This window comes from Neovison vison, chromosome 14 (assembly GCF_020171115.1).
Source record: "Neovison vison isolate M4711 chromosome 14, ASM_NN_V1, whole genome shotgun sequence".
NCBI lineage: Eukaryota > Metazoa > Chordata > Mammalia > Carnivora > Mustelidae > Neogale > Neogale vison.
The window spans coordinates 9,482,446-9,492,220 of NC_058104.1; the positions used below are offsets into that span (position 1 = coordinate 9,482,446).

The 9,775-nt window shown below is 53.1% G+C and overlaps 1 protein-coding gene across 1 annotated transcript; it reads left to right on the forward strand.

Moving 5' to 3' along the window:
* Positions 1-253: 253 nt before the first annotated feature.
* SERPINE1 (serpin family E member 1) lies at positions 254-7,447 on the forward strand. Its single transcript, XM_044233881.1, has 9 exons — positions 254-401; positions 984-1,249; positions 1,787-2,020; positions 2,510-2,704; positions 3,287-3,485; positions 4,424-4,524; positions 4,642-4,728; positions 5,292-5,375; positions 5,728-7,447. The coding sequence occupies exons 2-9, from the start codon at positions 985-987 to the stop codon at positions 5,763-5,765; spliced, it is 1,203 nt and encodes a 400-aa protein (XP_044089816.1). The 5' UTR covers positions 254-401; position 984; the 3' UTR covers positions 5,766-7,447.
* The last annotated feature ends 2,328 nt before the right edge of the window (positions 7,448-9,775 follow it).

Here is a 9,775-nt window from a genome sequence, read left to right on the forward strand (position 1 = left end):
AGAAGGGCACAGGCAGAGGGGGGGCAAGTCCAGGGAAGCCCTTGGGCCAAGGCCAGTAGGGTTTGCTCAGTTGTTCCCGACCCCCCTCACACACGTACACACACAGAGCAGCACGCACACACATGCCTCAGCGAGTCGGGCAGAGGGAGGTGCAGAGGGGGCCTGGCCGGACTTCCAGATCCAGAAAGTGGGTGGGGCTGAGATGAGTTCATCTATTTCCTGCCCACAGTGGTATAAAGGGAGGTAGCAGGCTGCCGAGGAACACAGCTGCGTCTGGCTGCGAGGCCAAGAGCACTGTCAAGGGAGCCACACCCCCTCTGGGGCAACAGAATCGCCACCGTCAGCAGCAGCAGCAGCAGCAGGACAGACCAGCAATCACAAGGCACCTTTGAGAACTTCAGGTAAGAGAGAAAAAAACCAGACCTCTCCGTCTCTTTCTCGGATTGAGGACAAGAAGGCTCCTCTGCGAAACGCCTCCCACGACATGCCCTCCATCCACAATCCCCGCTTTTCCTCTTTTCTCTCCACTGGAGACCTGCAGATCTGAGTTGATGTAAGGCGGCGGGGCCGGACCCACAACCCCACTGCCCGGAAACAAGGGCCTGGATTCTCTGTCCTTCTGCATTAGGACTCCCCGCCCTCCTCTGGGAAGGGGCTTTTCATGCCTGCTAACTTGAATGAATGAAGAGTGGTGAAAACATTAGAAGAGAACTAAAAGCATTATGGGAATCAAAGGCAGTATTATAATGTAGCCTTTTGCCCTCCCCGCCCCTCCAAAGGGAGAGACACTGCAGGGCGCTGCTAGGGGGCTGCTGGAGTCCCACAGGTAGAACGGCACCTAGGGCTCCGTGGGGCTGAGACGGAGGGGAAAGGCTCAGAATCGGGGCCCTCAGGGTCCCCTGGCAGGGGTGGCCCGTCTCCCCGCCCCACCCACGCCTCTTCCAGAACTCTCGCCTCACCAGATTCTTTTCCGCTTGCTCTAGGATGCAGATGTCTACAGTCTGCCTTGCCCTGGGCCTGGCCCTTGTCTTTGGTGAAGCATCGGCCTCCTACCTCCACGAGACCCGGGCAGCGGAACTGGCCACAGACTTCGGAGTGAAAGTGTTTAAGCAGGTGGCACAGGCCTCCAAGGACCGCAACATGGTTTTTTCCCCCTATGGGGTGGCCTCTGTCCTGGCCATGTTGCAGCTGACCACAGCAGGAGAGACCCGGCAGCAGATCCAAGAGGCCATGCGGTTCCAGATTGATGGTGAGAGATGGGGCAGAGCTCGGGGCGGGCAGGTGCTCACCCTGTCTTCTTGGGACAGGGGCATCACCAACCAGAAGCAGGGGGAAGGCCAGCCCCGGCTGAGCCAAGTCACCTCCTGTGCCCCATCTTCCCTGCACACCTTCATCCCCTGTGGACCTGTTTCCTCATCTGCAAAAGAGGGACAATAAAATTATCTCCCACACAGAGCTGCCGTGAGGGTTCAATCGAATTATGTGGGTGAAATGTTTCTCATCGCTATTTTGCCGATAAGAAAAAAAAGTAGCGTTCGTGACTTAAAAGGAGAGAAAAATATTCGAACCCACAAAAGGGTGGGGACCTGAGATTTTTGAGGAAAAGAGGGAGATGAAGAAGAGATTAAGATTCGGAAGGGTATCTCCGTCCAGAGGTCCCCAGGAAGAAGAAAAGCCCCATTCAGACCGGCAGGATTGGGCCTCTCTCGTGGGGGGAAGTTGGCCCAAAGGGGCGCCCTTGACTTAACATAAGCTAACGTGTCCTCTCTGTCCTGTCCGGGCACAGAGAAGGGCATGGCACCTGCCCTCCGCCAACTGTACAAGGAACTCATGGGGCCGTGGAACAAGGATGAGATCAGTACCGCGGACGCCATCTTCGTCCAGCGGGATTTGAAGCTGGTCCACGGCTTCATGCCCTACTTCTTCAGGCTGTTCCAAACCACAGTCAAGCAGGTGGACTTCTCAGAGGTGGAGAGAGCCAGGTTCATCATCAACGACTGGGTGAAGCGACACACAAAAGGTGAGCCGGCAGGGACAGGAGGCCCGAGGGCCCGCAGAGGAAACAAATCCCCAGCACCCCAGTGTCTCCTTGCCAGCGTGTTCCTCTCCGTAGACGGGTCAGGCGCTCTAGGAATCAGAGCATCTCTGTTTTCATAAGTAGGCCCTCCCATGGGCTAGCTCTAAGGGTGCTCAAAAGGGCTGAGAGATGAACAAGAACACAGCTCTCCCAGACTACAGCTTAGGGAGCAAAGCAAGGGAAGAGCCAAAGTTAGGGAAGACTTCTCTCTGAGTCTGATCCCAGACGGGATCCCAGCAGCAGAGTGTGTGCTGGGCGGAAAGCTCTCCCGAGACGCTTAGGAAGACAGAACAGGCTGAACACAGCTAGCCCCACTCACTTACACCCCCAGTCTGCCTCAAAGACACACATCCAATCTGAGGACTGAAGGAAACCTCCTAATAGCACTGAAACCTATCTGACCCCGTCACCGCTCACCTGGCTTTCTCGCAGGCATGATTGGCGACCTGCTGGGCAGAGGGACTGTGGACCAGCTGACGCGTCTGATGCTGGTGAATGCCCTCTACTTCAACGGCCAGTGGAAGACCCCTTTCCCCAAGTCGGGCACCCACCACCGCCTCTTCCACAAATCTGATGGCAGCACCGTCTCCGTGCCCATGATGGCTCAGACCAACAAGTTCAACTACAGTAAGTTCAAGACCTTCTTCCAAAAGTCCCAGCGCGACTATACCTCATCCCCCTGGGTGGGGGGGGAATCCCCTCCCAGGGAGGAGAAAGTCCCGAATATAGCCCAGCTTAGCCAAAGACTCCTCAAACAGGAGCTGTTGGGATAGCAGGGAGCAGCCAAATGTAGCGTTAGCTCATGCAAGACAAAGCTGACATCCAGAAAGTCCCTCCAGCCCACATATGACCACCCGACCTCTGTCTCCAGCCGAGTGTTTCTAGTGTGATTACAAAGGGGGGCTCACAAAGCCTGCAGGGGGAAGGCCTGTACAGGTGGACGTTGAGTTGAAGGAGAAAAGAATGAGAATGAATTAGTGGTTGGGTGTGGGGGTCACGGGAATGAAGGCCGAGAAGCCCAAAAGGAGACAGGGTAACCAGACGACCCTGAATTGGCCGAAGAGGAGGGAAATGGGGATTTAAAGCTGGCTTTAGAAGGCTGGCTTCCAGAAAGAGCAGAGGAGACCAAACTCGTTGAAAACCCAGTGCTGGGTGAGAACCAACAAAAGCAGAAGCCATCATCAGTGCGCCAATCCGGTGTCTTCGCAGCCGAGTTTTCTACCCCCGACGGCCGTTATTACGACATCCTGGAACTGCCCTATCACGGAGACACGCTCAGCATGTTCATTGCTGCTCCCTATGAAAAAGACGTGCCTCTTTCTGCCCTCACCAACATCCTGGATGCCCAGCTCATCAGCCAGTGGAAAGGGAATATGACCAGACGGCTCCGCCTCCTGGTTCTGCCCAAGTAAGTCACCCCTGGCTCTCACCACCCTTGCCAATCCCTCCCTCAAACCCCCCTCTATCTGCCCGCTCCCTTCCCCCAGGGCTCCCTGCAAGGCCCACCTCCAGTTTCCCAGATGTGACATTTGCAAGGCAGGGACATGTGTGGGAAGCTGATGGGAAACACTCTGGCCTGGGTTTGATTAAGATTCCGCTCCTCCCTCCTCCTGTTTCCACTGGAGGGCGGCGGGGAGTCTTTCTAGACCATGCTCCCACCCTGGCCACCCTCAGCATACCGAGTCACAGCCAGCCGAAGAGAAATGGTGCAGGTGGGGAGCCAGACCAGCCTTTGAAAGACCCTTTCGCACCCCCCTCAGCTCAAGTCAACATCCAAACAATGGAGACAAAAGGAGCGGGAGCAGCTTCTAGCTGGCTTCCAACAAAGGAGATTTTAAAAATCCTTCTGCAGAAGCACAGAAGGCGGAGAAAGCCGAGGTTGGGTCATTCCGGAATTATAGGGAAGCCTCCCACTGCACTGACCCCAAATTTCCAGATGCTGTAATGCCAGGCTTGGGGAAAGGGGAGAATTTAGTTGGTTTGAATGCTCTTGCCCCGCCCCCACCCCCATCCCTATAAAGTGAAACCCGGAGGGAATGAGAGCCCTGATGGGAAGCAAGGGGAGCCCAGAGCTGGAGTCCTCTTCAGAATGAGCTCCCCGGAACACAGTCTGCAGACTCCTCTCCTCCGGCAGAGGAGGCGGGGGCCGGCGGGGAGAAGGCAGACAATGTTCATTTCTATTAGACCTAACACACAGATTTGAAAAGACCAGCGCCCCTCCACTTCCACATCTGTCCCCATCCTGTTGGGCCGCCAGCCAGGCCCAGAGGGGGCTACACTGGCAGGGACTGGGAGAAGCTACAAGGGGAGGCCCGAGCCTGAGATGTTTCCTGCTCCTGTCTCCAGGTTCTCCCTGGAGAGCGAAGTCAACCTCCGGGGACCCCTGGAGAACTTGGGGATGACTGACATGTTCAGGCCAAACCAGGCAGACTTCTCCAGTCTTTCAGGTAGGAGATTTTCCTTCCGCTTTCTTCCGCTGGCAGACTGGGGGGCCCCAAGGGGACAAAGGGGGTGTGTCTCTGAGAACCCCAGCTGATCTGCCCTGGGATGCGCTTGGGTTTCAGATCAAGAGGCACTGTACGTGTCCCAGGCGCTGCAGAAAGTGAAAATCGAGGTGAACGAGAGCGGCACGGTGGCGTCCTCCTCTACAGGTGAGTCAGGCTCAGGTGAGGCCTGGGGGGTCTCCGCCCAAGGCTTCCAGGAGGGGCCTACATCTGGGATGAACCCCGTGACCCTGCTCTACCAGGCTCCCCTCACAGAGTGGCACCCCCTCCTCGCCCTGATGCCAAGGGCATCGCCCCGACCCCAACAGAGTTTCTCAGCCTAGAAAGTGGGCCCACTTGGCCTCGGAGCCCAGTCCCTCACCCGACGGCTCCAGAGGTCTCCTGAAGGTGAAAAGCACATCCCCCCACCTGGCAAAGGAAGCCTGGCTTCTTCTCCCAGTGGCTGGTCAGCTTAAGGAACTTGCTCACCAAGACGCTCTACAAAGGCTTACATAAATGGCTGTTTGTGAGGAGCTGACAGGTCTCGGCGAAACTCCTGGAAGCAACCAGGCCTCTGAGGATTTCCCTCAACTGTTAAGGCTCACAGCCAAGCCTCCTAGACAGCCCCCCAGGGCTACCACCAGAAGGCCGGTGTCAGGGCATCCCTGCTGATCAGTCCAGGCGCCAGTGCCCAGTCCCTCTGTTCTAGAACCTTGTTCCTTCTCTCTTAGCCATCATCGTCTCAGCCCGAATGGCCCCCGAGGAGATCATCATGGACAGACCCTTCCTCTTCGTGGTGCGGCACAACCCCACAGGTGAGCCGAGGCCGCGATGCTCCCCTGCCCTCTCCCCCGGGCCCCCCGCCCCCGCCCCGCCCCATCTTCTTGCCTCAGGCACCAGTCTAGACAGGTGTAGACACTCCCTCCCACCCCAGGAGGACTCCAGACAAAGAATCCAGAGCTCTGGTTCACCTCCTCCACTCAGGGACAACGCTCCGTCACCAACAGAGCACCGTGCCAGGACCCCAGCCCTAGCTTAGTCACAACAACAGCTGTGACTCCTAACAGCTCACTCACGTTCTCACATCTCGGTTCATCCATAAACATGGGGCTGCGTGAGCTGTGCCTTTTCTTCCTGTTCTCATCTCCCACGCGTTTCCATCCTCAGGAACGGTCCTTTTCATGGGCCAAGTGATGGAACCCTGACCGCGAGCACAGCAGCCCTCATCTGGGACAGAACTGGAGATACATCCAAGAAGAAGGAACTCTAAAGGAAAAAAATATATATTTTTTCATTAATTTTTCTGGAGAAAAAGAAGGCATTTGCCCTTTAGGGAAAAACAAAACAAAACAAAAACCAAAAAAACAAAAAAAGGTAAATCTTTCGAATCTGCATCCCAGACCTCAGCCTCTCCCAGGAATGGGAAAGAGGACCTTTCAGTAAAACTCCACGGTGGAGCCCCCCGGAGAGACCTCCGAAGCACAGCTGGGTCTCCACACCAGACTGCAAACCTCAGACAACCACTGGCGCAGCTGCTCTGCCCATCCGGGTCTGCAGACCTGGACCCCGCCGAGACCCCGGCAGGATGGCACCCCAAGGCTTGCGGGAGCTTTTGTGTGCTTGGTGGAAACGATTTGTGTTCCAGGCACGTAGCTGTCACTCCTGCACTGTCTGCCACTGCTGAGGAGGCTGGCGGCGGGCCAAAGAAGGCCAGTGGGAGAGGCACCCTTTCTGTTCGAGGTCTGTGCCGCCCCAGATCGGACGGTCTCGCGGCCCCGGGCGGAGACCCGCCCTGACCTGGCCGTCGCCCTCCCCAGAAACAGTGTGCATATATTATTTTGGAGTGTAGGTGACTTGTTTACTCATAGGAGCAGGTTTCTGCTTCCCACTAACTTTATTTTGCAGGAATGGAGGAATAGAAGTGAGATGCGTGCCTGGTTCTTGGCTCTAATCTCCCGGTGGGGAGGGTGGGATGCCAGGGGTGTGCTTGGGTATTTAATCACATCCTTGTCCTTGTGTGCTTGTGAGAGAGAAAGAGGACTCTCAAGAAAAACGTAGTCTATGTATTTGCTTGTCATGTTCCCTGGTGGTTTGTGTCTTGCCTCTCAGGAGTCTGGCCCCCTGACTAGCTGCCCCTCTGGGCGGCAAGCGTGGTGGGACCCACACTGCCCCCTTGTGGCTTCCTGAGCCCCGTGGTTCCTCTCCCGTCCTGGCCCTTCCACTCCATGGAGAAGACCCCCGTCAAGATGATCTAACTTTAGGGACCAAAAGGATGTGGTGGGTCAGAGAGATTACAGCGAGGACAGCATGCTTTCAAAATTTTCCAATATATTTAGGAACAGGAGAGCAAGGGGCTGCACGACCTAACAGGACAGAACTTTCCCCAATTACAGGGTGATTCACAGCCGCATTGGTGACTCACTTCGATGTGTCATTTCCGGCTGCTGTGTGCGAGCAGTGGACACGTGAGAGAGGGGGAGAGAGATTGAGAGAGAGAGAGAGGAGAATGAGAGAGACCACGAGCTCGGACTTAACTACCCTCGCTAGATAATCTTTCTGAAAGCCAACGAGCTAGGGGGCATGGTATGAAGACCCAGTTTGTTGAAGAATTGCACATAGATGTTGAATGAATGAATGTAACCCAAACAGGACCCTAACCGCCTCCCCCCCAAACCCCCCCATCCCTCTTCAGTGAAAAATCTTTGTTCTTTGTTTGTTTGTTTCTCTTAATGCACTGGACAGTGACAGCTACACACAGTCCCCATAAGGATACCCAAGTGTGGGGTCCAACATTCTTGAAGTTGTGTTGAATCATATGCTTTTTCACTTTTGATATATAAACAAGCAAAATATTTTTTAAAAATAATAAAATAAGTTAATTAAAATATTCCAAAAGAGTCCCTGTCTTTACTTCCCACGTTTCACGCAGTAGAAAATCAGAATCCCATCAGTCTACAGACTTCTCCAGTAAAGGGGATCTTTATGAAACGTATGCCCACAAGCTCAAGACACAAAGACCTGCCCTGGGCAAGTCCACGGGGCTGACCACTGAGCCTCTGCAAGAAGGCGCACAGGCCATGTTGTGTAGGACATAATTCTCCCCCTGGGCGTCACCCTCTAAAAGGAAAGAGGGGTCCCCCCAACACTTTCCGCCTGCCCTGACACCTGCTCGTGCGCACTGTCCCTGGCGGTTCCCATCTCGGTTCACGCCATTGCCTTCCCTGCCAAAAGCCCTCACCCCTGCACCCACCCCACTCCCCACTTCTCAAAACCCAGACCAAGCCCGGTTCCTAAACCTGGCGCTCCCCACGGGTGACTTGGTCCAGACCATCACTCTCTACCTGCCACTTAGCAAGATTTCTTTTTCCAGCCGTGTAACAGTGCTTGTATTCATGTGTGCTCTTTAGCTCTGAGTGTACCATCCCCATGTACAGATCGGGTTCCTCTGGAAACAAGGCTCTTTTGTGAGATAGACTCTTAATATCCTCTGTTAATATCATTCTGTTCCTCTAGTCTCTTGAAGGCTCTTGCCAGGGGACGTACCTCCCCCAATTAGTTTTTGTTCATATCTTCAAAAAAATAATCTTTTAAGCTGAAAAAAAAAATACCAAGAACTAGCTGTCGGAATTGTATGCTGTCCGGCTCCAGAACCCGAAAGACAGGCGTGATAGATCAGCCCCCCTGGAAACTTAGGTCTTCTCTCTTTTTAATTTTTATTTAAGGAATCTCTGTGCCCAGCGTGGGACTTGAACTCATGAACTCATGATCGAGAGTGGGTTCAGACTGAACCAGTCCCTAGGTCTTGTCTTTTTTTTTTTTTTTTTAAGATTTTTTAGAGTTTATTTGACAGGCAGAGATCACAAGCAAGCAGAGGCAGGCAGAGAGAGAGGGAGGAAGTAGGCTCCCTGCTGAGCTGAGAGCCAGATGTGGGGCTGGATCCCAGGACCCTGAGATCCTGACCTGAGCTGAAGGCAGAGGCTTTAACCCATTGAGCCACCCAGGCGGCCCCCTAGGTCTTGTCTTAATAGGAACTGATTACCACCTGCGGGCTTGCTCAAAATGCCTTCTAACAGTTAATAGGCAGTAAGTTCTCCATCACTGGGAGGGTTTAAGGACAGCCAGGATGACCTCCTGGTGGCGCTAGCTTCTGCAGACAGGGTATACTTTTTAAAACGTATGTTTTAATCGAAATTTAATTTTAGATGTCAGGTGACTTTTGTAAGGGATACCAAACACAAGCTCATAGGAAGACACTCAGTTTGAAAGGTAAAAATAGGAACTTAATTGGTCCCCAGTTTCTTCGGTGTTCTTTTAGAACTGTGCTAAGCATTTATAAGCATATTCAAAATATTCTTCTCTTTCGCACAAATGAGATCATTATACACACACACACACACACACACACACACACAGTGTTTGGCAACTTGCTTTATTTACCCAATGATACAGCCTACACAACTGTCCCTCATCCCCTTTACCAGTTGCATATATGGACGCACTTTAATTCCTAAACCCCCATTGATGGATTTCGGTGGTTCCATGGTTTTATTCTTATTTTTGTTACCAGCAAGGCTGCGATGCACATGCATCCCAGTGCACATGTGTTCATGTGTCCATAAGATAGTTTCCTAGCAGCGGGACTAAGGATCTTTCAAGAACCTCTCAACCCTGCAGTCATGTGACTCTGGTAATACAAACGTTCTCAAAAGGCACAGTCAAAAGTGATCATTCTGCCTGGTTAGAATCTTACTTCTTCTCAAGCTTAAATAAGCCTTCACAACTTTGCTAAATAAGCCCACTGGTGTGAATAAAGATAGATTTCAGGCCTTGAACTAAAGGAACCTTCACATTATAATTTTCTCTAAATTGTGTTAGACTTCCTTGGAGCGAGTTTAGATTATGATGTTAATCCAGAAAGGGTGTTCATTCAGCCTACTCATTCCCCAATCATTCAACATTTGCTAAAGGGCTTCTCCCTGACCCTATCGTTCCTGTTTCCCTCTAGAGGGACAGTTAGGGACCTTCTTGGGTGCCTCCAACATGGTGCTCTAAGATGTTCACAGGGGATGTGGTTGTTTGGCACCTTCTCTTTATGGATTCTTGTCTTTGGTTTTTTGTTTTGTTTTTTAAGGTTTTATTTATTTATTTGACAGAGATCACAAGTAGGCAAGAGGCAGGCAGAGAGAGGGGGGGAAGCAGGCTCCCTGCTGAGCAG

Coding starts and splice junctions, on each gene's coding strand:
- SERPINE1 (XM_044233881.1), top strand. CDS start 985: ATGCAGATGTCTACAGTCTGCCTTGCCCTGGGCCTGGCCCTTGTCTTT. Junction 2,705..3,286: donor GACCAACAAGTTCAACTACA/GTAAGTTCAAGA, acceptor GTGTCTTCGCAG/CCGAGTTTTCTACCCCCGAC. Junction 3,486..4,423: donor CGCCTCCTGGTTCTGCCCAA/GTAAGTCACCCC, acceptor TCCTGTCTCCAG/GTTCTCCCTGGAGAGCGAAG.